The sequence below is a fragment of the Cuculus canorus genome, chromosome 6 (assembly GCF_017976375.1).
Source record: "Cuculus canorus isolate bCucCan1 chromosome 6, bCucCan1.pri, whole genome shotgun sequence".
NCBI classification, from domain to species: Eukaryota; Metazoa; Chordata; class Aves; order Cuculiformes; family Cuculidae; genus Cuculus; species Cuculus canorus.
In genome coordinates, this window is record NC_071406.1 from 10,952,656 (window position 1) to 10,980,622 (window position 27,967).

Consider the following 27,967-nt stretch of genomic DNA (forward strand, 5'->3'; position numbering starts at 1 on the left):
ATCTCCTCCCAGCCTGAGAAGGAAGAAAAACACAGCTTAGATCTATCATTTGCCGCTTGCCACCATGACGTCAGCTCGGGGCTGAACACTCTACCTGTGGCTGAGACCTTAAATGAGCTGACGACAGGAGAGAAAAGCACTTTCTCTTAGGTTTAGCAACAAGCAGCAACAGCAACAGAAGCAGCAATGAGACACTCTATATTCCTCCCTGTGTTGCTGAGCCTTGTGTTGAGCCTTTCGAAAGGTAAGAAACACTATCTTCTGTTTTCGGATTTATCAGGGCAGCTATTCTGTGGCAGTGAATGGATTGCTTAGTACTTTCAGCAGCTGCTGAAAGGCTGGAGGTCAGTGGCAATACACAATTCAGCATGTCAGGATTTCGATTAATTAATGACACAAAATGTCACTGCTAGCCAACAATTTTCCTTGTTTACAAAACAATGCAAAATCACTGATGCTTGTGATTAACCCAGTTTTGCCTGTTCCAAGAGCAGTTTTCAGCACACTAAAGCCAGGTAATTTGAGCTCTATAACAGCCGTAACAAAAGGTGTGACTGTTCCACCTCAGTATTCAGGGACAGGAGTGCTGCTGCTGGCCTTCCGGCCAGAGGCTCCTTAAACAGTCAGTCTGGAAAGCAGTGCCACCTGAGTTAGCTTGGAGAGAATTAATTCCCTCCTGTTGAAAATAATTAACAGGAACTTCACCACCAACTTGGGTGGCAGAGAATTGCACCATGGTCTATTCAAACTGAAGGGCAGGTGTCACTCCTCAAGCCACTTACTACTTTTTTTCTGGCACTGTGACAAACTTTGTAGTCATTGGCCAAAGCCTCTGTTAAAATTTGTGGGTCCCTGATATTCGGTGACAGATATGAGGGAACAAAGGCATTAGCAGAAGTAGAGTTAAGGCAACTTTATGAAGAGCTTTGTGGTGACTTGAAGGTGTGAGAGGATAGGAACTCCCAGCTAGTACAGAGATAAACTTACAGATGTATGAGCCAAATTAAGATCTTCACTGTCAAGCTTGCAACCGGTGACAGATGGTTGTGGGTCTCTGCTGATTGCTGCAAGTGAACATATGTATTCCCAACAACATCTACAACATTCTACAGACCAATTTTTAGCTATAAATTATAAGCATAGAAAACTTTAAGATTATCAGTTGGTTGGTTTTCTGTTTGGAGGCTTGTGGGTAACAGCGAGGTGTGAAAAATCTTGACCCAAGAGCTATTGAAAATCAGTCTTTCACTTATTTGAACTGATTTTGCATTGTGATGGGCCTGCCTAGAAGCCATTTTCACTCTAAGCAAATATTGTAAAAACTTTGCAGGATGTGTCTGTTTGAATAGTATCGGCAAAGGCTCTGCCCTGCTCAGAAGCCAGATGTCCCTGTTATTCCATAACCTTGGTTGTAACATATATTTTTTATCTTTGTAGTGAATCCCTAGTTCTATTACACATCCTGTTTCATTACACAGAAGGCTGAGTCTAGGCAGGTGGAACCATAAAATAGCCGCCTTTGCTCAGGGTGTCTCTGAGCATCAGCAACGTTCAGTTACAACTCATGTGCTCTGCGCTCACTGTGGATGCAACTCTTCCCAAGTCCAAAGGGTACTCCTGAACAACTGTTAGCCAGAGCGTCTACAAGGCTAAAAGTTGTTGTGGATTAAGGACTAGCTCTGTAAGAGGGTACTGCCCCATTCGTTTTGACAAGGCGGTCTCAATCTGTGTCAGAAATAGTGTGGCCAGCAGGAGCACAGAAGTGATCAAACCCCTGTATTCAGCACTCTGCTTAAGAACAGGAAGGCTCTGCAAAGGGATCTGGACAGGCTGGATCAATGGGCCAAGGCCAGCTGTACGGAGTTCAACAAGGCTGAGTGTTGGGATCTGCAACAGGGTCACAGAAACCGCACGCAATGTTACAGATTTGGGAACAAATAGATAGAAATCTGCCTGCTGGAAAAGGACATGGGGGTGCTGGTCGACAGCCAGCTGAAGATGGGCCAGCAGTGTGCCCAGGTGGCCAAGAAGGCCAACAGCATCCTGGCTTGTCTCGGAAATAGTGTCGCCAGCAAGACTAAGGAAGTGGTCATCCCCCTCGATACTGGTAAATCCGCACCTCAAATAATTGCGTTAGGTTTGGGACCCCCCACTACAAGAAAGACATTAAGGTGCATTGAGGAGATTGTACATAGAAGGGCAATGAAGCTGTTAAACATGTGGAGCACAAGTTGGATGAGGAGCTAAGGGCACTGGAATTGTTCATTCTGGAAAAAAGGAGGCTGAGGGGAGACCTTATCACCGTCTACAACCACCTGCAATTAGATTGTAACAAGGTGGGTGTTGGTCTCTTCTCCCAAGTAACAAGTGATAGAATGAGAGGAAACGCTGTCAAGCTGCAAAAGGGAAGATTTAGATTTTATATTAGGAAAAATTTCTTCGCTGAACAGGCTGTCAAGTATTGGACAGGCTGCCCAGGAAAGTGGTGAAGTCATCACCCCTGGAGGTATTTAGAAGACAAGTAGATTTGCTTCTTAGGGACACAGTTTAGTAGTGTCTTGGCAGCACTAGGTTAAATGTTGGACTCAATGATCTTGGAGGTCTTTTCAATTTTTCAGAGTTATATGACTGCTGTTATATATATGTTATATATATATATAACATATATATATGATATATATTGAGGCTGCATCTTCTCTCCTGCCTTCATTCCCTCACCCTACTGGTCTTTGCAGAAAGGGCAAAGTGATGGCAATGTTTTCAGCAACCCTGTCCCCACCTTCTTGTTGACTTTTCCTCCTTGAAAGGATCCCAAGGCCCATGACTGCTTCACCCATCCTTGCCATGCTCCTAAAGGGGCTGCTTTACAGTTTTCCCTGTGAAACTTTGCCACTCTTCCCTATTTCCCACCTGGCCTTTGCAGCAAGGGAAAGGAGTTGGGGAAGATTTGAAGAGACTGCTCTCTTCCTGCTTGGTGTCTTTGCGTCCTGCCCAGGCGCAAGAGGCACACCCAGTGCAAAGGGCAAGGCGGTGACAGGACCCTGCAGGAAGTTGTTCCTGTGGGTCGTTGGAGAATGGACAAGGAGGGAGCTGTGGCAAGCACCAGCGTAGGGCTGAGTAGAAGGGTCAGTGTGCAGGGCCATGGAGTGAGCTCTCCAGGGAAACCTTCATGCTCCTGCAAGCCCTGTCCCTGCGGGGTGCTGAGGAACCCTTCCCACTGGGTTGAAGCTCCTTCTGGGTTCACCCAGTGGGGGGAAATCCACCCACTTGGGACTTCCACCACAGTGAGACTGGACGAGAGAATCCTTTGTGCAGATGACGTACTCGCCCATCATGCCTGTCTACCACATGGAAAGACCAGCATACACAGGCTTAACTCCAAATAACAGTGAGGAGAAGTTGACTTGGTGGTAGCACAAGGCGTGCAGGCTGTGTGCAGGCTGGTGGTGGCCCTCGACCTGCTCTGACAGCCGATGCTGACTTTGTGGTGCTAGCATGGGCTGGCGGAGGGAGCTCTCCTGCAAGGAAAAGACCATGTACCAGTGGCTGAGCTGGCTGTGGCCAGTGAGTGCAGCTGAGCTCGGGACAACACACTGCACATTTCGGGCACGTGCTCAAGATCTGGGAGCTGGTCAGAACAGGTCATGAAGCCATCAGAGTACACAGGCATCATGGCCAGGCAGAGCCTAAAGGTAGGGCAACGCTGCCCAAGGCTGTGGCTGCTCAGCCCCACGCGGGTCCCTCACTTACCTGCTCAGAGCTTGTCCTGAACACACAGAGACTCCCAAGACTTTTTCCACACATGACATTAAGTGGTGCTACCACCTCTTCTCTTTTCCTTTCCACAGAAAATGACACTACCACCCCACCTGAGACGTCAACCCCAACACCTCCAGGTAAGGATCCAAAAGACCTCCTTTAAGAAGCCCCTCATCAGGACCGTTGTGTGTAATTCAGTGGCAGGGAGCTCTGCAGCCCCCGTAGTCAGGGTAGGATGTGTTCCTTTGCCTGGTTTTCCTCAGTCGTGATTCCTCATGGATTCACAGAGCCCCAGATCAAGGCTGCATCTTCTCTCCTGCCTTCCTTCCCTCATCCTGCGATCCCTGCAGCAAGGGGAAAGCACTGGTGATGATTTCAGCAACCCTGTCCCCTCCTGCTTGTTGCCTTTTCTTCCTTGAACAGGCCCCAAGGCCTGAATTTGCTTCGTACATCTTTTCATGCCGGAATTGGTGCTGTTTTCCAGTCTTCCCTGTGAAACTTTCTGACTCTTCCCCGATTCCCACTGTCCTTTGCTGCAAGTGGAAGGTGTTGGGGAAGATTTGAAGAGGCTGCTCTTTTCCTGGTTGGTGCCTTTGCCTCCTGCAGCAGTCTGGGGCACAAGAGGATGGCTGTACACCAAGTGACAAGGGCCAGGTTGTGCTGCGGCCCTGCAGGATTTTGTTCCTGTGGGTTGTTGGAGTACGGCATGGAGGGAGCTAGGGCACACACCAGCATGGGGCTGAGTGCCGGGGGCAGTGACTGTGTCCATGGACTTCCATTCCACGAAACCTCCAAGCTTCCATAAGCCCCATCCCAGGAGACTCCTGGGGCATCCCTTCTGTTGGGTTGAAGCTCCTTCTGGAGTCAGCCTGAGGAGGGGAAGACATCTACTTGGCTCTTCCTCCACCATGCGAATGCATGAGAAGCTCCTTCCTGCCAACACCCTACTTGCCCATCATGCCTGCCTACCCCATGGGAAGATCAGCATTCACAGACTTTCATCTAAATGATGGTAGGGAGAAGGCAGCAGCTGAGCTGGGGACAATACACTGCGCATTTTGGGCATGTGCTCAAGATCTGGGAGCTGGGCAGAACAGGTCAGGAAACCGTCAGAGTACACAGGCATCATGGCCAGGCAGAGCCCAAAGCAGGGCAATGCTGCCCAAGGCTGTGGCTGCTCAGCCCCACGTAAGTCCTTCAGTTACCTGCTCACAGCTTGTCCTGCACACACAGAGACTCCCAAAATTTTTCTCACATGTGACATTAAGTGATGCTATTCTCTCTTCTCTTTTCCTTTCCTCAGAAAATGACACTACTACCCCACCTGAGATGCCAACCCCAACACCTCCAGGTAAGGATCCAAAAACCATCCCTTAAGAAGCCCCTCATGTGGGCAGTTGTGTGTAATTCAGTGGCAGGGAGCTCTGCAGCCCCCGTAGTCGGGGTAGGATGTGTTCTTTTGCCTGGCTTTGCTCCAGATAACTTCCCTGGTGGAGTCACAGAGCCCAGATCAAGGCTGCATCTTCTCTCCTGCTTTCCTTCCCTACCCTTTGCAGCAAGGGGAAAGCACTGGTGATGTTTTCAGCAATCCTGTCTCCTCCTGCTTGTTGCCTTTGGCTCCTTCACCAGACTGCAGGGCCCGCATCTGATTCACATGTACTTGCCATGCCAGAACATGTGCCCATTGTGCAGTACCTCCCGGGAACCCTCTGTTCCCCTGCAACCCCTGTCCCAGCAATGTACGGGGAGCCCCATCCAGCTGGCTTGAAGCCCCTTCTGTGCTCACCCTAAGGAGGGGAATCATCCGCTTGGCTTTTCCTCCATGCTGGAACTGGACGAGAAACTATTTCCTGCTGGCCCCCTACTTGCCCATCATGCCTGCCCCCCACATGGGAAGATCAGCATACTCAGGCTTCCCTCTAAATGGTGATAGGGAGAAGGCCACTCGGTGATAGCAGAGGGCGTGCAGGCTGCTGTAGCCCTTGCTGTGCTCTGCCAGCTGGTGTAGACCATGAGGTGTACCATGGGCTGTTGGAGGGAGCTTTCCGGCAAGGAAAGGGACGTGTGCTGGTGGCTGAGCTGGCTGTGGCCAGTCAGTGCAGCTGAGTTGGGGACAATACACTGCGCATTTTGGGGCAAATGCTCCAGGGGTGAGAGCTGAAGGAGTACAGGTCATGAAGCTGTCAGAGTACACAGGCATCATGGCCAGGCAGAGCCCAAAGCAGGGTCATGCTGCCCAAGGCTGTGGCTGCTCAGCCCCATGCAAGTCCTCCACTTACTTGCTCAGAGCTTCCCACATGTGACATTAAGCGGTGCTACCATCTCTTCCCTTTTCCTTTCTAAAGAAAAGATCTCTACTACTCTGTCTGAGACATCAACCCCAACGCCTCCAGGTAAGGATCCAAAAGCACTTCATGAGGACTGTTGTGACTAATTAAGTCGCAGGGAACTCTGGTCTACACAGGTCAGGGTCAGGGCAGGATGTGTTCCCTTGCCCAGCTTTCCTCCAGGTATCTTTCCTGATGGGGTCACAGAGCCCTCTATCAAGGTTGCATCTTCTCTCCTGCCTTCCTTCCCTCACCCTGCTGGTCTTTGCAGAAAGGGCAAAGTGATGGCAATGTTTTCAGCAACCCTGTCCCCACCTGCTTGTTGACTTTTCCTTGAAAGGATCCCAAGGCCCATGACTGCTTCACCCATCCTTGCCATGCTGCTAAAGGGGCTGTTTTACAGTTTTCCCTGTGAAACTTTGCCACTCTTCCCTATTTCCCACCTGGCCTTTGCAGCAAGCCGAAGGAGTTGGGAAAGATTTGAAGAGACTGCTCTCTTCCTGCTTGGTGTCTTTGCGTCCTGCCCAGGCGCAAGAGGTTGTCTGCACACCCAGTGCAAAGGGCAAGGCGGTGACGGGGCCCTGCAGGAAGTTGTTCATGTCGATCATTGTAGAATGGACAAGGAGGGAGCTGCGACAAGCACCAGCATAGGGCTGAGTAGAAGGGTCAGTGTGCAGGGCCATGGAGTGAGCCCTCCAGGGAAACCTACATGTTCCAGCAAGCCCTGTCCCCACAGGGTGCTAGGGAGACCCTTCCCACTGGGTTGAAGCTCTTTCTGGGTTCAGCCAGAGGAGGGAAATCCACCCACTTGGGACTTCCACCATGGTGAGACTGGATGAGAAAATCTTCTGTGCAGATGACCTACCTGCCCATCATGCCTGTCTACCACATGGAAAGACCAGCATCCACAGGCTTTCCTCCAAATGACAGTGAGGAGAAGTTGACTTGGTGGTATCACAGGGCATGCAGGCTGTGTGCAGGCTGGTGGTGGCCCTCGACCTGCTCTGACAGCCGGTACTGACTTTGTGGTGCTAGCATGGGCTGGCGGAGGGAGCTCTTCTGAAAGGAAAAGACCATGTACCAGTGGCTGAGCCGGCTGTGGCCAGTGAGTGCAGCTGAGCTGGGGACAACACACTGCCTGTGTGGGGCATGTGCTCAAGATCTGAAAACTGAAGGAGTAGAGGTCATGAAGCCGTCAGCCTGCACAGGCATCACGGCCAGGCAGAGCCCAAGTGCAGGACAACACTGCCCAAGGCTGTGGCTGCTCAGCCCCATCTAGGTCCCGCACTTACCTGCTCAGAGCTTGTCCTGCACACACAGAGACTCCCAAGATTTTTCTCACATGTGACGTTAAGTGATGCTATTCTCTCTTCTCTTTTCCTTTCCTCAGAAAATGACACTTCTACCCCATCTGAGACGCCAACCCCAGGTAAGGATCCAAAAGCCGTCCCTTAAGAAGCCCCTCATGTGGACTGTTGTGTGTAATTCAGTGGCAGGGAGCTCTGCAGCCCCCGTAGTCGGGGTAGGATGTGTTCTTTTGCCTGGCTTTGCTTCATATAACTCTCCTGGTGGAGTCACAGAGCCCAGATCAAGGCTGCATCTTCTCTCCCGCTTTCCTTCCCTACCCTTTGCAGCAAGGAGAAAGCACTGGTGATGTTTTCAGCAATCCTGTCTCCTCCTGCTTGTTGCCTTTCCACCTTGACCAGACTGCAGGGTCCGCATCTGATTCACATGTACTTGCCGTGCCGGAACATGTGCCCATTGTGCAGTACCTCCCGGGAACCCTCTGTTCCCCTGCAACCCCTGTCCCAGCAATGTACTGGGAGCCCCATCCCGCTGGCTTGAAGCCGTGGTGAGACTGGACGAGAGAATCCTTTGTGCAGATGACCTACTTGCCTATCATGCCTGTCTACCACATGGAAAGACCAGCATACACAGGCTATCCTCCTAATGACAATGGGGAGAAGGACATTCAGTGATAGCACAGGGCGTGCAGGCTGTGTGCAGGCTGGTGGTGGCCCTCGACCTGCTCTGACAGCTGGTACTGACTTTGTGGTGCTAGCATGGGCTGGCGGAGGGAGCTCTCCTGCAAGGAAAAGACCATGTACCAGTGGCTGAGCCGGCTGTGGCCAGTGAGTGCAGCTGAGCTGGGGACAACACACTGCCTGTGTGGGGCATGTGCTCAAGATCTGAAAACTGAAGGAGTAGAGGTCATGAAGCCGTCAGCCTGCACAGGCATCATGGCCAGGCAGAGCCCAAGTGCAGGACAACACTGCCCAAGGCTGTGGCTGCTCAGCCCCATCTAGGTCCCGCACTTACCTGCTCAGAGCTTGTCCTGAACACACAGAGACTCCCAAGTTTTTTCCCACACATGACATTAAGCTATGCTATTGTCTCTTCTCTTTTCCTCAGAAATTGACACTACTACCTCATCTGAGATGACAGACTCACCAACTCCAGGTAAGGAGCCAAAAGCATGCCCTCAAGAAGCCCCTCATGAGGACCAGCATGAGTAACTCAGTTGCAGGGAGCTCTATGGCCCCCAAAGTTCTGGGTTGGGGCAGGATGTGTTCCTTTGCCTGCCTTTCCTCCGGGTATCTTTCCTGGTGGAGTCACAGGGCCCCAAATCAAGCTGTATCTTCTCTCCTACCTGACTTCCCTCATCCTGCTGGTCTTTGCAGGAAGGGCAAAGTGAGGAGAACAGGTCACGAAGCCGTCAGCCTGCACAGGCATCATGGCCAGGCAGAGCCCAAAGCAGGGCAATGCTGCCCAAGGCTGTGGCTGCTCAGCCCCACGCAGGTCCTTCACTTACCTGCTCACAGCTTGTCCTGCACACACAGAGACTCCCAAGATTTTTCTCACATGTGACATTAAGTGATGCTATTCTCTCTTCTCTTTTCCTTTCCTCAGAAAATGACACTTCTACCCCATCTGAGACGCCAACCCCAGGTAAGGATCCAAAAGCCGTCCCTTAAGAAGCCCCTCATGTGGACTGTTGTGTGTAATTCAGTGGCAGGGAGCTCTGCAGCCCCCGTAGTCGGGGTAGGATGTGTTCTTTTGCCTGGCTTTGCTTCATATAACTCTCCTGGTGGAGTCACAGAGCCCAGATCAAGGCTGCATCTTCTCTCCCGCTTTCCTTCCCTACCCTTTGCAGCAAGGAGAAAGCACTGGTGATGTTTTCAGCAATCCTGTCTCCTCCTGCTTGTTGCCTTTCCACCTTGACCAGACTGCAGGGTCCGCATCTGATTCACATGTACTTGCCGTGCCGGAACATGTGCCCATTGTGCAGTACCTCTCGGGAACCCTCTGTTCCCCTGCAACCCCTGTCCCAGCAATGTACTGGGAGCCCCATCCCGCTGGCTTGAAGCCGTGGTGAGACTGGACGAGAGAATCCTTTGTGCAGATGACCTACCTGCCCATCATGCCTGTCTACCAAATGGAAAGACCAGCATACACAGGCTATCCTCCAAATGACAATGGGGAGAAGGACATTCAGTGATAGCACAAGGCGTGCAGGCTGTGTGCAGGCTGGTGGTGGCCCTCGACCTGCTCTGACAGCCGATGCTGACTTTGTGGTGCTAGCATGGGCTGGCGGAGGGAGCTCTCCTGCAAGGAAAAGACCATGTACCAGTGGCTGAGCTGGCTGTGGCCAGTGAGTGCAGCTGAGCTGGGGACAACACACTGCGCATTTCAGGCACGTGCTCAAGATCTGGGAGCTGGTCAGAACAGGTCATGAAACCATCAGAGTACACAGGCATCATGGCCAGGCAGAGCCTAAAGGTAGGGCAACGCTGCCCAAGTCTGTGGCTGCTCAGCTCCACGCAGGCCCCTCACTTACCTGCTCAGAGCTTGTCCTGCACACACAGAGACTCCCAAAGTTTTTCTCACGTGTGACATTAAGTGATGCTACTCTCTCTTCTGTTTTTCTTTCCACAGAAAATGACACTACTACCCCACCTGAGACACCAACCCCAACACCTCCAGGTAAGGATCCAAAAGACCTCCCTTAAGAAGCCCCTCATGTGGACAGTTGTGTGTAATTCAGTGGCAGGGAGCTCTGCAGCCCCCATAGGTCGGGGTAGGATGTGTTCCTTTGCCTGGCTTTGCTTTAGATAACTTTCCTGCTGGAGTCACAGAGCCCCAGATCAAGGCTGCATCTTCTCTCCTGCTTTCCTTCCCTCACCTGGCTGGTCCTTGCAGCAAAGGGAAAGCACTGGTGATGCTTTCAGCAACCCTGTCCCCTCCTGCTTGTTGCCTTTTCTTCCTTGAACTGGCCCCAAGGCCTGCATTTGCTTCATACATCTTTTCATGCCGGAATTGGTGCTGTTTTCCAGTCTTCCCTGTGAAACTTTCTGACTCTTCCCCGATTCCCACTGTCCTTTGCTGCAAGTGGAAGGTGTTGGGGAAGATTGTGAAGAGGCTGCTCTTTTCCTGGTTGGTGCCTTTGCCTCCTGCAGCAGTCCAGGGTACAGGAGGATGGCTGCACACCGAGTGACGAGGGCAAAGTGAGGAGAACAGGACACGAAGCCTTCAGCCTGCACAGGAATCATGGCCAGGCAGAGCCCAAAGCAGGGCAATGCTGCCCAAGGCTGTGGCTGCTTAGCCTCACACAGGTCCTTCAGTTACCTGCTCACCGCTTGTCCTGCACACACAGAAACTCCCAAAATTTTTCTCACATGTGTCATTAAGTGATGCTACTCTCTCTTCTCTTTTCCTTTCCACAGAAAATGACACTGCTACTCCGTCTGAGACACCAACCCCAACACCTCCAGGTAAGGATCCAAAAGCCCTCCCTTAAGAAGCCCCTCATGTGGACAGTTGTGTGTAATTCAATGGCAGGGAGCGCTGCAGCCCCCGTAGTCGGGGTAGGATGTGTTCCTTTGCCTGGCTTTGCTTCAGATAACTTTCCTGGTGGAGTCACAGAGCCCCAGATCAAGGCTGCATCTTCTCTCCTGCTTTCCTTCCCTCACCCGGCTGGTCCTTGCAGCAAAAGGAAAGCACTGGTGATGCTTTCAGCAACCCTGTCTCTTCCTGCTTGTTGCCTTTTCTTCCTTGACCAGACTGCTGGGCCCGCATCTGATTCACGTGTCCTTCCCATGCTGGAACATGTGCTGCTTTACAGATTTTGGTTTTAGATCCCTCCACTCTTCCCTCTTTCCCCTTGGGCTTTTGCTGTGAGGGGAAGGAGTTGGGGATGATCTGAAGAGGCTGCTCTTTTCCTGGTTGGTGCCTTTGCCTCCTGCAGCAGCCCAGGGCACAAGAGGGTGTCTGCATAAGCGGTGCCAAGGGCAGGGCAGTGGTGGGGCACTAGAGCCTGAAGAGGGTGTGAGCTGCTACACACTGAGTGTGGATTGAGTGCCAGGAGCAGTGTCCAGGCCCATAATGCAGTACCTCCTGGGAACTGACTGCTTCACCCATCCTTGCCATGCTGCTAAAGGGGCTGATTTACAGTTTTCCCTGTGAAACTTCGCCACTCTTCCCTATTTCCCACCCAGCCTTTGCAGCAAGTGGTAGGAGTTGGGGAACTTTTGAAGAGACTGCTCTCTTCCTGCTTGGTGTCTTTGCCTCCTGCCCAGGTGCAAGAAGTTGTCTACACACTCAGTGCAAAGTGCAAGGCTGTGACAGGACCCTGCAGGAAGTTGTTCCTGTGGGTCGTTGGAGAATGGATAAGGAGGGAGTTGCGGCAATCACTAGCATAGGGCTCAGTAGAAGGGTGAGTGTGCAGGGCCATGGAGTGAGCCTTCCGAGGAAACCTCCATGTTCCTGCAAGCCCTGTCCCCGCAGGGTGCTGGGGAGCCCCCTCCCGCTGGGTTGAAGCTCCTTCTGGGTTCAGCCAGAGGAGGCAAATCCACCCACTTGGGACTTCAACCACAGTGAGACTGGACGAGAGAATCCTTTGTGCAGATGACCTCCTTGCCTATCATGCCTGTCTACCACATGGAAAGACCAGCATACACAGGCTATCCTCCAAATGACAATGGGGAGAAGGACATTCAGTGATAGCACAGGGCGTGCAGGCTGTGTGCAGGCTGGTGGTGGCCCTCGACCTGCTCTGACAGCCGATGCTGACTTTGTGGTGCTAGCATGGGCTGGCGGAGGGAGCTCTCCTGCAAGGAGAAGACCATGTACCAGTGGCTGAGCCGGCTGTGGCCAGTGAGTGCAGCTGAGCTGGGGACAACACACTGCGCATTTCAGGCACGTGCTCAAGATCTGGGAGCTGGTCAGAACAGGTCATGAAACCATCAGAGTACACAGGCATCATGGCCAGGCAGAGCCTAAAGGTAGGGCAACGCTGCCCAAGTCTGTGGCTGCTCAGCCCCACGCGGGTCCCTCACTTACCTGCTCAGAGCTTGTCCTGAACACACAGAGACTCCCAAGACTTTTTCCACACATGACATTAAGCAGTGCTACCACCTCTTCTCTTTTCCTTTCCACAGAAAATGACACTACTACCCCACCTGAGACACCAACCCCAACACCTCCAGGTAAGGATCCAAAAGACCTCTTTAAGAAGCCCCTCATCAGGACCGTTGTGTGTAATTCAGTGGCAGGGAGCTCTGCAGCCCTCATAGGTCGGGGTAGGATGTGTTCCTTTGCCTGGCTTTCCCCAGTTGTGTTTCCTGGTGGAGTCACAGAGCCCCAGATCAAGGCTGCATCTTCTCTCCTGCCTTCCTTCCCTCATCCTGCGATCCCTGCAGTAAGAGGAAAGCACTGGTGATGATTTCAGCAACCCTGTCCCCTCCTGCTTGTTGCCTTTTCTTCCTTGAACAGGCCCCAAGGCCTGAATTTGCTTCGTACATCTTTTCATGCCGGAATTGGTGCTATTTTCCAGTCTTCCCTGTGAAACTTTCTGACTCTTCCCCGATTCCCACTGTCCTTTGCTGCAAGTGGAAGGTGTTGGGGAAGATTTGAAGAGGCTGCTCTTTTCCTGATTGGTGCCTTTGCCTCCTGCAGCAGTCCAGGGTACAGGAGGATGGCTGCACACCGAGTGACGAGGGCAAAGTGAGGAGAACAGGACACGAAGCCTTCAGCCTGCACAGGCATCATGGCCAGGCAGAGCCCAAAGCAGGGCAATGCTGCCCAAGGCTGTGGCTGCTCAGCCTCACGCAGGTCCTTCAGTTACCTGCTCACCGCTTGTCCTGCACACACAGAGACTCCCAAAGTTTTTCTCACGTGTGACATTAAGTGATGCTACTCTCTCTTCTGTTTTTCTTTCCACAGAAAATTACACTACTCCGTCTGAGACACCAACCCCAACACCTCCAGGTAAGGATCCAAAAGCCCTCCCTTAAGAAGCCCCTCATGTGGACAGTTGTGTGTAATTCAGTGGCAGGGAGCTCTGCAGCCCCCGTAGGTTGGGATAGGATGTGTTCCTTTGCCTGGCTTTCCTTCAGATAACTTTCCTGGTGGAGTCACAGAGCCCCAGATCAAGGCTGCATCTTCTCTCCTGCTTTCCTTCCCTCACCCGGCTGGTCTTTGCAGCAAGGGGAAAGCACTGTTGATGATTTCAGGAACCCTGTCCCCTCCTGCTTGTTGCCTTTGCCTCCTTGACCAGACTGCAGGGCCCGCATCTGATTCACACGTCCTTCCCATGCTGGAACATGTGCTGCTTTACAGTTTTCCTTTTAAAATCTCTCCACTCTTCCCTCTTTCCCCTTGGGCTTTTGCTGTGAGGGGAAGGACTTGGGGATGATTGGAAGAGGCTGCTCTTTTCCTGGTTGGTGCCTTTGCCTCCTGCAGCAGCCCAGGGCACAAGAGGGTGTCTGCATACGCGATGCCAAGGGCAGGGCAGTGGTGGGGCACTGAAACACTTACAGGACGGGAGCTGCAGCATGCGCCAGCGAGGGTCCTAGTGCCAGGGGATGCCAGGGGCAGTGACCAGGCCCAGTGAGCAGTCCATACCAGGGACCCTCTATTCCCTGTCCACGTGTGTGCTAGCGAGCCCCATCCCACTGAGCTCTGGAGCCTTTGTTTTATCAATCTTTTTCCAGTAAACGCCTCTACCATGATACTCTGTTAAAGTAAGGCTGAGAGATACAAACCAGGGCAGTGTTAAGGACTTGCAGACTATTGTACTATTACTTTTTCTGACTTAGTCACTGATTTTGGCGTTCCTCAATATACTTTTTTGTTTGTTTTGCTTTTGGTTTTATTAAGTAGAGTCTGATTGTTATTGCTTAGTGTGATAGAGTATGCGTTTCAACCATACTCTGTGTTCTCACTGTTACATCCTTCCGGTTTGTATAGGGAAAACAATTACTACACAGACATTAATCAAGCAAGACAGCCACATGATCTGTAATTCCATATATCGTCTAGAAAACATACCTTGAAATTCCCTTTAGTAGACAGACACATGAGCTATTTATTAAATTAACCACTTTAGATACGGACTGTCTATTGCAATTTCATAGAATTCTTGGTAAAATTGTCTTTTGTCCTTGTAGCAGGGGATTGGTGCTACGAAGACCCTTGTGGGAAAAGTTTGGCTAGATGTGTTGCTTTATATAGTAATTTTACCTGCCAGTGCCCGTATGGATTCTACTATAGTAACAAGAATTGTCACAGAGGTGAGTAGCAGTAAGGCAATCTGTATTTTCAGTTACGTCTCAGATAACTGCTCAGTTGAATTTTTCTTCTAATATCCATTTTTTCTTATGTTATAACCAAAAACAACAGTCTGGGAAAGTGACTGTTGAATAGTGCTTTGCTTTGCAGATAGCCACTGCTGCAATGACCAAGATTGCTATCTCACAAAACAGTAACAGCCAAAGAGGTTAATGTGCTAGGACAAGAAGATGATCTCTCTGTCAGGGGAGCTGGAGATTAAAATGAGTGAAAAGTGTGAAAAAATGCAAGTGTAAACCTGACAACACTATTAATGGCCAAGATCTAAAAAGGTCCAAACCCATGAAGATCTCTGAATAAGCAGCTTGATTCTCCCTATAGCTATACAGTCATCACAGTCCTATTGAGATGCATCTCTGACAAGCAGCTGAAGGCCAAGCGCATGAGCAAATGTGGCTTCTTACTTTAAATGCCAGCAAGGAGGATTCTCAAATTCACTTGTGATTCTAAAGAAGCTGATAGACACTAGATTCCTTTCTCAGACACAGTGAACCACATTAGGTTGGCTGCTTGGTGGCTGCAAATTTGTGTCTTGATAGAGGTATTTTCTCACTAAATACTGTAACACCTCCAATGGAGTCTTGTGTTAGCTCCAAGCCATGCTTATAGTTTAGCATTATGCAGTCTCATAGTCTGGCCAGTTTGGTTGACTTCAGGATCCTGCCAGAATACATCCCCCATTATGGCTGGACTGATTGAGCAAATATTTGTCCTCTACTGCTTCTTTCAGTATATGAAAAATAACATAAATTGATTTCTGCATTGTATTTCCCTGTCTCTGAAAGCAGTAGAAACTCTAAGGCAAAACGTAACTTACTTGAATGCTTTCTAATTAATTACTATTCTCTGCTATCATTCCAGGCCAAATATTCCCAGGATTCATTATACTGAGTGTATCTTACAATGAGCATGTTCAAGTTCTAGATTCCATGGAGTATGAACAGGTGTTCCTAAATATAACGGAGTTTGTGAGTGAAAATGTTTTTTTCCTATATATTTAATGCTATCCTGCATGTCACACAGTCAGAGAGGACACATGCTTCCTTTAATGTGGAACCTAGGATAGTTTCATTTGAGAAACCTACTTCTTTTGAAGAATGCTTCACACTAGTTTAGACCTATTTATAAAAGACTGGAATTTTGCCCTCAGGTGAGAGCGCATGGCTCTTGCTGAAGTGAAGGGAGGTGCCTGAAACAAGTAATATCCGCATTTTTAGTGCCACTTCTATTCTAGGAAGTTCTCACATCTTTCACCATTCCCTTTCTAGAAAATGTGGGGCTGAGTAAAGTTTTGTAACCCATTAAATTTCTTATCTCTACTGTTTGCTGAGGGCTCAGTAATACTCAGTGGTATAATTACAAATGAAATTTTTTTCTGAAGAAAGTTACTGTTTACGCACAGCACAAACTTTTGAGAATCACTGTCCAGCTGTGTCGAAATGCCTAAGTAATAAGCCTCTTCCATATGCATACCAGTGTTAGTATTTTCTGCTATTAGTGAAATGAGTATTGCACATTTAGAGCATTCCATGACCATAGATAAAATCTCCTAAGGGATTTCCTGGAGAAATAAAAGAAACAATTTAATTTATACTGCTATGTTGAAACAAGTGAATTTGCTTACATTGCTCTCTGGAAGTGAGGAAGAAGTATGCAACTCTACCAGACAGCTGATCATCAAAAATATTCATCAAATATTAATCAAAATTAATATAAAATGGTTAAAATTTTTTTCATGCTTACTATGAATGTTTTATCAGAAAGTAACCAAAAGTCGTCCCTCCAGAATGTTAAAAAAATATTTTCCTCAATTTTTTTTGTCCAACTTTTTTTCATGATGTGGCTACAGACATGTATGATATGCAGCTCTTGAATAGACATGTAATAATATGCCAAAGTGAAAATAGCATAGAAAATAATTTTTACTTTATTACATATACAAGAAAGATAGTTTATCTTTCATTTCAGTTCACTTACACATCTTATCCTTTTCACAAAGTGTCTCCTGCTTATTGGCAGTTGGAGGCAGCTGCTACCACTTGTTCCCTGCTTGACATGGGATAAGGGAAAGCAGTGATATTTCTGTTGTCCCCACATAGCCTCGAGTGCTTTCACCAGTGCTATGCTTCTCCCCACAAGATCAACCACTGATGATCCCACTTCACTGCATCTTAGGGGCACACGCAATCTGTAAGGCTGTCTACTTCTCCCTCTTCCCTTTACTTGTACGTAGGTTGGTGCCGCAGAGTTGTCCTCCTCAGCGATGAGTCTGCAAGGGAGTACCTGTAGCTATCCAGCCAGCCAACCCTAATGCACTGCCTGACATTCTTTCAACTCACGTTTCTCCATCCCTCTGCTGCTTTCCTATATTACATGTTCTATAGCATCACCCAACTGCTCCTCTTCTGCAATACTTTGCACTGTGGATGTGACAGATCAGTTTGCTTTATTCGTACCTACAGTAGTATGTCATGGATTAAAACTTTACAGCTTAAGCCTCAGTGATTCATGTCATGTCTACGTTTCTGCTTGCCTTTAATGCCAATTCATTTTTCTTTTCTAGTTTAAGGCTGCCTTCAAAGATTTAGGAGATTTTACACAGACTGTCATCGTGAAAATTCAGTAAGTTTGCCAGTTTGTTTTTGCACAGTATAAGCTTCCCACACACCTCATTTTAACCTGTTCCTGGTGGAGTACTCGTTTCAAGAAAGGATATGGGATGAGTTCAGTTCAGTATGCCTCCTGTTAAAGGAGGACATTCTTTTTGTACATTTCAAGTTTCTGGGTTGCTTGTCCCATTTTTACCCCATGGATTTCCAATATCTATCTGCCTTTTGGGCTGGCTGAGACAGCTCCACAGCAGATCTCCCACTTTTAGCACCGTGCAGGATATGGCACTATGCTATAAGTAGCAGACCCTGCGATATCTGACATGTCTCTGACATTGTAACAGTGAAGCCTGAGGTCCTTATGAACGGGTCCAATTTGGGGTACTCAGTTTAATTTATGAAACACTCTCATTACAGAAGCCCACTGCATCTCATTGTGCATTTGCTGGTCTCTCCTGAGGGCGGGATGAGCAAAGATGTTATTGAACAGGCTGTGGTGACTGTGCCAGTGGGCATAGATCCCTTGCTGATCTAGGCAGACACTGTAAGATGTCCTTCTCTTACCATCCCCATCTGTCACAGGTTTCTGTCCCCTAGAGGTTGGCTGCTTCCCCTGTGAGTGCTCCCTAATGCACATCAGGCAAACCCTGGCATGACAGAACACACAGCAGTGCAAACCCTTTAAGTGAACCCATGGATTAAGCAGTTTTGCAGACTGTTCTAGCAGAGTTGTGATGGCAGTAGCTTCTAGCAGAGTCCTTATGACAAGCACATGGGGCACAGTAAAATCTTAAGGCACTACGTGAGTGTATTTGTGTGCATGAAGTTCAGCTAAAGAACAGGGTAGTCACTGCTCTTCTCCACCTCACTGCAGGGAGATTGCTGTCCAGCTGAATCGAACCCAGCTAGAGTAAAGTAAGCATAGACACCTCTACATTGCAAACAGACCCTTCTGAATTCGTTGTGGTTGTATCCTAAATTATCCTCACAATGCTTTAGGATGGGTTCTCCATGTCGTGGCTGAATGACACCACAGGCTGATGCGAGCATGTAAAAGTTAAGGTCTAACAGAAGAGGTTCTTTGCATCGCAGCTGGCCTAAGATTAGTCCAATAAAAAAATACCAGTTGTGTGCCAACGGTACTCTAAGGAGTGATGTTGTTAGCATTAAATGCAACAGTTTTTGCTTACCAGCTGCCTATTTACATCTTGATCTACTGGAAAGATGGCAAGATGGCCATTAATGTATTCCTAAGCAAGACTTGAACTCATTTTCATGTGTCTTAGCAATTACATACTTTGTGGGATGAAAGAAGCTAGAGGAGAGAGGGAGGTTTGATAGAAATCTTCTCTTATCTTTGCATCTAGCTTACTATCTGTAAGGATGATATGAGACTCTGAAATGTTGCTTTCTGTACTTTTCAGGCCTCTAGCAGAAGGCAGATCTTCTCTTACAACTGGTAAAATGAATGTAACAGTGATAAACCTGTTTATGGAGAACTCAACTGTAACCAATGCCACAGTTTCTTTGGCAATAGAAGAAGAAATTGCTGCTACACCTTATTTTTCTAATTACTCAGGTATCTAATTCCTCACCTTGGAAGAAAATAGTCAGTAGAAACAGATGTTCCTATCTTCAAAGCTGGTCGGAACATTTCTTTGTGCAGCAAAGCCCATCAGAGCATAAGCCTTGTTGACTAAAAGGAGATGAATTTTCAATCTTAGCTAATTTTGAAGACTCAACCATTCAGTGCTGGGCTTTTTTGTCTTATTAAGGCTTTCTCCTTCCTGTGTAGAGGAGAGAAGGAAAATACTTACTCCTAAGTGAACAATGACATGTTGATTTTAACCTACTGAGTGTTAAGTGGCTGGAGAAATCAAAACAAAATATTCATAGACATATATTGTTCTTCTGAGAATAAGCCAGTATTTTGCTGGCAAAATAGGTTGAAACTCTCTTCAGACTACTTCCTTAATTAACCATGGTAATTGAAATGAGACCTCGCTGATTAGATTCTGAGCTAAGTGATTCATTGGTCTTAACCAGCAAAGTCTTGCATTACTAAAGGCATAATATTTTCAGAATTATTTTGTAAATAAGATGTGGAAATTTTTCTCACTCTTTTTATTTTTTTTTTCAATATGCTCCTATTTTGAAATCAGCTTTCACAAACGGTGTAGCTAATAGTTAAAGGAGTCCATTTCATGGCTTATAGCCTGAGTTTGGTCTCTGAAGCTGACTGCATCCACCTCAATTGTGACATTCCTCTGTGCTAGTCCTAAACATGAGGGGGAAAGAGAAAAACACAGGAGCGCTTGCAAAGCACCGGTGCAATCACATCCCTCCACTGCATGCTATCTGCTGAGCTTTGTAAAGGTTTACTGCCACTGAGATATGGATGTAAAGAGCAACATGCTGGCAAACAGCATACTAATATTGCTCATGAAAAGACCTGCATGCTCATAAATATTTATATCTACGTTGACTTGTATGGGATCTGGGCCCCATATTTCAGTTGTAGAAAAAACTAAGAGAATAGTGTTGGGGTTCTTCTATAGTTTTTTTTATGGTGAGCCAGAAAGTCAGTGTTTAGAATACAAACTTAGAGGTAGAATTTCCCTCTTCATGGACTCAGGAGCAGGAGGGTTTGGAGGCAGCTATAGGAGGCTGAAATTTGACAGGTCAGGAGATTTGAACAGGAACTTAACTGGTAAAAAGTAAAGAATAAAGAAAGGTCTGGTCCAAATGCCTCCAGTATTGATGTCCCCCAAAAAAGCACTTGCAATTTTTTCTTTCAGAATTGCTAAATAATTGGTTAATGATTTACTAAGTAAATGCACTACTTTCTATGAAATTGTATTATTGATACTCATTTTGCTTCCTGACTGCTTCTCCTTTAAAGTGGCATCCTACTGTGCGGCTTTTAATTGTGATGACCACACCACAGATTGCATAGAAAGTATGTTTCCAATGTGTGTATGCAAAAGTGATTTCTCGAAGGCAGAGTGGGATGATCGTTCTTGTTCAGGTAAGTACCTTGCTAGTTTATCTGTCCCTGAAAAGTTGACTTGGTTATTCCCAGTCTCAGTCACTTTTTGAAAAGGGTGCTCTGCAAATGTTCTGGCCTCTAAAAACCAGGGAATATGTGCCTTATTAAGAAAGCCATAGACACACATTCTTACGTTTCACTTTAAACACATCCATAATTCTATTGCAGCAGAATAAACTACTAAAGCCTTAGAAAATCATCACTGAAACCAATCAGTAGGTAACTCTTTAAATACATTGTTAAATCCTTGGTGATAATTGAAACCTAAATAGGTAAAGGATGGAACAAATTGACTCCTATGTTCACAGCCTTCTCTGCTAGGTCACATTTTGGGAATAAATCCTACATGCTACTTGGAAGCAGCTGTGGGGATGCTGGCAGAACTGGAAGTCTCATGATGCACTACAATGATCTGCTAAATCTCTGTCTCTTGTCAGGAGCTCTAGGATTATACTATCAGTGTTGAGACAGCTGTTTTGTGGGAAGAGTGTTTTATGTGATTTTTAGGAACTGTTAGCTGTTGAGGTTTTATTTGCTTGTTGTTTTTGAATCTTTTAATGAGTACACAGTTTATATACATTTTTAGCTGTCCTCCACAGCCCTGAGATGTACCTTTTTTTCTTCTTATGAAAACTAAAATTATCACACCACAGATAAGAAGGCTAACATACAAGATATTAAGAAAAAAAAATATTGCTAATGCTCGTGATAATATCATGAAAGCTGGGCACTGTAAAGCCCAGTGAAATGTTATCCAGTGTAGCCTTTTTTGGCCCCTAAGCTATCTAAATCTGGTGGAGTTTTAGATCAGCTGCAGTACGAGTCATCTACTGTGAGATCAAACTACTGATCAATAGTTTCCTATGTTTGATGTAGCCAGCCAGATTTCCATTCTGATGAAACTGGATGGGTTAAACAAAGATCATTTACTTTACTTTTGGGCTTTTGTGTTTCAGTTGCTGTTCTACATAGTATAACCCTAAAAAAAAAAAGGCATTCCAGATCTTTGAAGTGCAACAGTTGTACGTGATTACAGTGGAATTAAAAAAAAAAAAAAAAAAGAGGAGGGTGGGGCACAATTTTCTCCAATGTGGATTTTTTTGGGCTATCTTCAATTCACTCTGTATTTTTTCCTTCTGAAAAAACAGATTGCAGTAGCTGTTCTGCAAATGATAACAAGGTCTGTGAAAAAAACAACGGAGTTCCAAAGTGCAAATGCATGCCTAACTTTAAAATGGAGGGTAGTATATGTGTGGCGTGAGTACTCAGCTTTTTCTTGCATTCTTGTGTTCTGGGCAAAGACAGGGGAGACAAGCAGCTAGCATGGCATCACTCTCGGTCTAGAAGAATGGCCTGTAGCTATGTGAATCAGAGAGCTGCCTAAGGTGGTTAGCATCTAGGTGGCCAATTCCAATGGTGTCACAAGTTACAGCATTTTAACTGCTTGGTGTTAGCCATTGGTGTGGACTCATAATACCTCAGAGGAAAGTCAAGGAAATCCAAGATCATCTGTGAGTTGGTGAAACAGTCAAACTACTTCACGCTTATTTTGTAGGTAGCCCACATAAGCATAAACTATTCTCTCAAAGTAATTGAGCCATAAGAACTGGTATGCTGAAGCATTTAGTAAGCAACAAGTATTAGAGCTAGGCTTGTCTCAAATCCCTGGAAAGTTTCCACTGGTATCATTGGGGACTCTCTCTGTTTCCTGATAACTTTCAGACCTACGTTATTTCATCTTGTTTCTCGCCTGTGGATATTTCTGTCAGCTCGGGATCAAAAAAGAGCAGTGTCATTTGGTGGTGAAAAAGTAGGTGACCGGTTTGGCTCTGTTCCCAGTGGACAAGTGGGATAAGCAGAGGGACTTTACTCCCCATATCCATTAATTCAGCTCTTCTTTTAGTTATTGCTGTTGCAAAACACTTCATCCTCTAAAGTCAGTGTATTTTAAATATGAGAAACGAGTATGATAGAATGATGAAGAGCTGCCCATCCTTAAAGACCTTATGCTGAGGCTTCTGATAAAGACAATGGGTAGAAATTCCAAGTGACTCAGAGGAGTGGGGCTTAGTTCTTTGAAGAAATTAGGCCTTTTAAATGTATTTCAGGCTAAGAACCTGAAACTTTGAGTGCTCAGGTCACTGACCATTCTGAAAATCTCAGACTCTTTTACTCTATCAATTAAACTAAACTCTATCAGTTAAACTAAACAACAGCTCAGTGTCCGGATGGAGATCCGTGACAAGTGGTGTCCCTCAGAGGTCCATACTGAGACCAGTGCTGTTTAATATCTTCATCAATAATATAGACAGTGAGATTGAGTGCACCCTCAGCAAGTTTGCAGATGACACCAAGCTGAGTGGTGCAGTTGCCACACTGGAAGGACGGGATGTCATTCAGAGGGGCCTGGACAGGCTGGAGAAGTGGGCCTGTGAGAACCTCGTGAGATTCAACAAGGCCAGGTGCAAGGTCCTGCACCTGAATCGGGGCAATCCACAGTTTCAATACAAGATGAGGAATGATATCATTGAAAGCTGCCCTGCAGAGAAGGACTTGGGGGTGTTGATTGATGAGAAGCTCGACGTGAGCCGGCAATGTGCGCTCACAGCCCAGAAGGCCAACCGTATCCTGGGCTGTATCAAAAGCAGCGTGGCCAGCAGGGCGAGGGAGGGGATTCTGCCCCTCTATTCCTCTCTTGTGAGACCTCATCTGGAGTATTGTGTCCGGTTCTGGAATCCTCAACATAAGAAGGATGTGGAGCTATTGGAATAGATCCAGAGGAGGGCTACAAAGATGATCGGAGGGCTGGAGCACCTCCCAGGCTGAGAGTTAGGCTTGTTCAGCCTGGAGAGGAGATCTTTTAGAGATCTACCAGTACCTGAAAGGAGCCTACAAGAATGCTGGGGAGGGACTTTTTACAAAGGCATTTAGTGATAGGATTAGGGGGAATGGCTATAAATTGGAGAGGGGAAGATTTAGACTAGACATTAGGAGGAAGTTCTTCACAATAAGGGTGGTGAGGCACTGAGCAGGTTGCCCAGGGAAGCTGTGGCTGCCTCCCATCCTTGGACGTGTCCAGGGCCAGGTTGGGTGGGGCCTTGGGCAGCCTGATCTAGTGGGAGATGATTTTTTAAGGTTCCTTCCAACTGGAACTGTTCTATGATGCTATGATTCTATGGATTCAATATTAAGATAACATTAAAAAGGAAACTTGTAATGAATGCACCTTGCAGAGAAATTGCTGATAAAAGGTGGAAATACACTATTGTTTTGTGGCCATCTGCTTAATAACATTATATTTCTTTCCTCTTTTTTTCTCTCATGCAGTTGTTCAGTGGGCTACTCTGGAGAGGGCTGCACGAACAGTAAGTACAAGAATTTCTGATTAATAATTACAGCATGGAAACATACCCAGTAATGTTTAACCTGCCTGCGATAATAAAAATAGCAAGTAGTATCCCTTAGGGGTGCCACTGTCATGTATTGATAGCAGGAAATAGTTAGAAAAAAAAGAAGAGAAATGTCACTCTTGCCAGGAAGGAAAAATTCTTCATGAATCTCACGTTCAGACAGACAGTTGTATTTACTCTGATGGACCTCTGCATTAAGCCCACTAGTTTTCAGTCGAACACAAGCTATTTGACAGAAAGGCATTTAGTCATTATCAAAGACATGCAATACTGAATTCAGCACTACTAATGGAACTCAGAATATTCTATGATTCTATCGTTCTAAGCAACCTTTATGCCCTCCTGGTTGTTTCTGTCCCTCAGCTATACTGGAACAACTATGTGTGATGTCATTCAGTACAAGGGAATAGAAACCTCAACTGGGATCAAAATAGCCTCCCTCCCTCCCACCCTCCGTCCCTTCCCTCCCTTCCTCGTTTCCTTCTAATAAGAAACAGGACTTAGTTTTCAGTATTTACCATAAGTTTTAAATAGCTGTTTCTTGTTTGTTTAGTTGTTTGGTTTTTTTTTCCAGATAGTGAACTCATCCTTATAATAGTGGGTACAGTGTTTGGAGCAATTATCCTGGGTCTAGTGATAGCAGTCTCTGTTATTTCAGTAAGGTAAGAGTATTTCTGACATGGCAATTGAATAGAAGCTGAGAACTAAAAAGAAATTTAGAGAGGGGCAGGGTCGCAATGCAGTTAAATGCCAAGTTCATTTAGTCACATAGCCATTAGAATTTGGTGTCACCTGTGTACTCTCCCCAGAAGTATTTGTTCTCTTGCTATGAATCTGACAACGAAAGCTTTAGTCAAGTCTTTCAAAGCATACACCTGACCCATTAACCCTAATCCTGCCCTAGCCAGTACTGATATGGCATCTGGACAAGGCTTAAGAAGGGTGATGATATCAGAAGACTGTGTCACCCGAATGCAGACTCTCTGCAGCTTTCCCTGCTAGGACTAGAGCTCAAGGCCTAGCATGCCTCTTTTAGCTCAATACAGATGGCATTTCCTGTCAAAAATCTCTTTACTTCTTGCTGTTCCTTCTGTATTGGCAAATTCCTGGTTGCAATTGCACCTCCACACTTATCTCCATACGATATATATAGAAACATTCAAGCAGTTCCTCTGCCTTTGCTCTCAGCACTGCCCACATAAAGATGCCGACAAGACTGCCCACAGCAGGTATAGCTCACCAGCAGGGGCACAACCTGGTGAGAGTACGGGTATGGTGTGTGGACATGTCATCACAGGCAGTTCAAACACACCATTTGAGCACCCAGGCTTGGAAGTAGGCACAAGGACAACTTTTCTAAACTGAGCCTGATAAGTGCCTCATTTCTTCCTCTGAATAGTCATTTAGAGCTAGTGGTGGCCAAGGAAACTCCTTCACTCTAAGAACTAGTCTCTCCTAGCAGTTTAGCCCCATCTATGATAGAGTGGCAAAGTTTGCACTCTATCATAGATAACAAGGGTTTTGCAATAGGCATACTAGAAAAATCTATTGCATGTTTCAGAAGAGGACTGAGCATTCAAAGTAAGCTGGGAGTGGGAAACTCGGTAAGTTAGGCTTAATAAGTAAGGCACATTGAAAGGTTTTTTTAAAACATCTTTTGTTCTTTCATTTCCTCTGAAGAGCCAAACACAAACAAGATCCAGAGAAGAAAAGCCTGATACGGTCAACTTATTCCAACTCAAATACCTCTGATGAGAAACCGACCACAATGTTCCCTAGAGTCCAGACCACTTCTGGCCATGCGAACCCAGGATATCAGCCCAACAACCCATATGAGATGCGTTCCTCAAATAGAGGTCCGTTTTCAGAGCGAGATGACGATTTGGTAAGTATTTCACACAGGACTATGGGAATTGCACTCCTAAACTATAGCATTATGGGCTACAGACGTTGTTGGAACCCAAACTTCACTCTGTCCAGCCTCCCTTGATCTAGGACACCAAAGTGGTATAAAGGCAACTAAACAACTATAGCTGCAGCTGAAAAAAAATCTGTAATACAGAAATCAGCACTCATCTTACAAAGATTCTACAGCCCCGGTAGTCACCTATGAATCACGGGAGAGATATATGAAAAGCAAGGGTCAAAGCAACAGTTTGGCTGTCCAGTGGTCTTCTGTGTTGTAGGACATTTGTCTGCATTGACTGAACACATCCTTCAGCACAGGCACTCATGCAGACAGCACAGGCTGTTACAACCTGTACTTCTTTTAAGCCACTTGTAGCATCAATAGATGCTGCAGCAGCACTTCCCAGTTCAGTCTTATGCAAGATTCACAGCCCATTGAGGCAGGGCTGCCTGCCCAGAGGGTTGGTGTCCTCCCACCCACTCTGCCATGGCAAATATGCAAAGGGTTAAAGTGACACAAAAAAGCTAGCGTGTCTTTTGCGTTGATATAGCCCAGAGGAGGCTGTTCAGCACAGATGTGTCATTAGCTGGAAGATGTGTTCTGAAAACACTGCCTGTTTTATCCTTGAACTCTGCAAGAGAAGTGCAGAGCGAGCAAGGGCTTGAGAAGAACTGCAGCGTGATATGATTGATTTGCTGCATTCTGCCTGCATCCAGTAAACAGGAAACAGCATCCAGTAAAAAAATGGACACATTGTCCATTCAAAAATTCTTTAAATGCCATTTTAACTCTACCTCTGCTGTGCAAGAAACTAGCCCCGTTTAGTGAAGGACAGTAATTGTCTGTTTAATTGTAATACACTTACAGGATTTGCACAATTGAGGCCTAAAACATTATAAAATCAACTCAGAAACCTGATGTTTTAAAATGCATCTTCTTAAAAGAAGAAAAACACCTTTTTTGATAGTTACTTGATCAGATTTTCTTTTCTTTTCTTTTCTTTTCTTTTCTTTTCTTTTCTTTTCTTTTCTTTTCTTTTCTTCTCTTCTCTTCTCTTCTCTTCTCTTCTCTTCTCTTCTCTTCTCTTCTCTTCTCTTCTTTTTTCTTTTTTTTCCAATTTCTCTGTAGTATGGACTATCACAGGAGCCTGAGGGCTTTAGGCTGCAGAAGAGATATAAGTGACCAGAGCGGTAAGAGGATGGATGACCACAGCAACGATGGGTCAGACCAAAGAGTTTCACAGCATCTCGCCAATGCAGTTACTTCAGCAGAAGAGAGACAACGAAGTCCATAACCCCAGATTCTCTGAAGATTTTCTAAAGGAAGAACCCTGCTTGAAAGAGAATATGGACTACTCTAAAATAAGGGAAAAATGAAGCAGAGAGCAGGGAGAAGACTTTTAAAAGCACTAACAGGTTCCAATAAATGTTAGACTTCTTTCAAGAGGCTGACACATTGGCAAGAGAAGGGTTATAGACAAGATACCTGATTTTAACCCTGCTTCTTTCAGTTCTTTTGGAAGGTGGTCCAGGCAATATGTACAATGCTGAAAACTGTCAGGAAGCAGAGCTTTACTAGTATCTGTGTTCACTCCATTTCAGCTATAGGCAGCCTGCATGGCTTTGGGCGGATCAAAATTGTTCTTCATGTGAATGTAACCTGTTCCCTTTATGATATCAGGTACAGGCATTTTCTCTTCCTTAATCCCCCAATATTTCTTATCTGAAAGCATTCATTTCAGATCTCTGCTGACATGCATTGTGTGAGACAACAGTACTTGTCTGACCTTTCATGCAGCCTTCCTTCCCAATACAATGACAAGAAGCAATACCTTCAAACAAACATTATTGTTCTCTGTCTTACACAACTACAGTGATTTTACATTGTCAGCTCCTCTGGAAAGTGTTAGGTCTTTTTTCTCTTGCACTTTTTATGTTTTGGTTGAATGATCTTATGGGTTGGGGTTTTTTTTTCATTTCTTACCTACACTCAATAAGTCTGTCTGTAAAACAATCCACATTTTACAGTACTTTACTGAGTATGCACTCTCTATAGACTAGCACAAGCATTTTCTTATATATATTAAATACATATATGCACAAATATGTACATATATTTATAGTTTAAGGACATTTAAACTATCATTTAATTCCATGATATATTTTGTGGTTTGGTTTTTATATATGTGGATTAATTTTTCCTATTAAACATTATTTTTTTCTCAGTACCAAGGCTTTCTTATTTTGCTGCTCAGCAGTGTAATCAGTTTTTTTTCA

General features: G+C 46.3%; 1 protein-coding gene across 1 annotated transcript; it reads left to right on the plus strand.

Moving 5' to 3' along the window:
• MUC13 (mucin 13, cell surface associated) lies at positions 1–27,928 on the plus strand. Its single transcript, XM_054069765.1, has 21 exons — positions 1–244; positions 3,849–3,896; positions 5,063–5,110; positions 6,105–6,152; positions 7,477–7,515; positions 8,499–8,546; positions 8,997–9,035; positions 10,023–10,070; positions 10,811–10,858; positions 12,524–12,571; positions 13,308–13,352; positions 14,534–14,656; positions 15,576–15,682; positions 17,278–17,336; positions 18,748–18,902; positions 20,226–20,394; positions 21,507–21,629; positions 23,700–23,737; positions 24,357–24,444; positions 25,463–25,667; positions 26,820–27,928. Exons 1-21 carry the CDS (start codon positions 187–189, stop codon positions 26,871–26,873), a joined length of 1,638 nt encoding a protein of 545 aa, XP_053925740.1. The 5' UTR covers positions 1–186; the 3' UTR covers positions 26,874–27,928.
• The last annotated feature ends 39 nt before the right edge of the window (positions 27,929–27,967 follow it).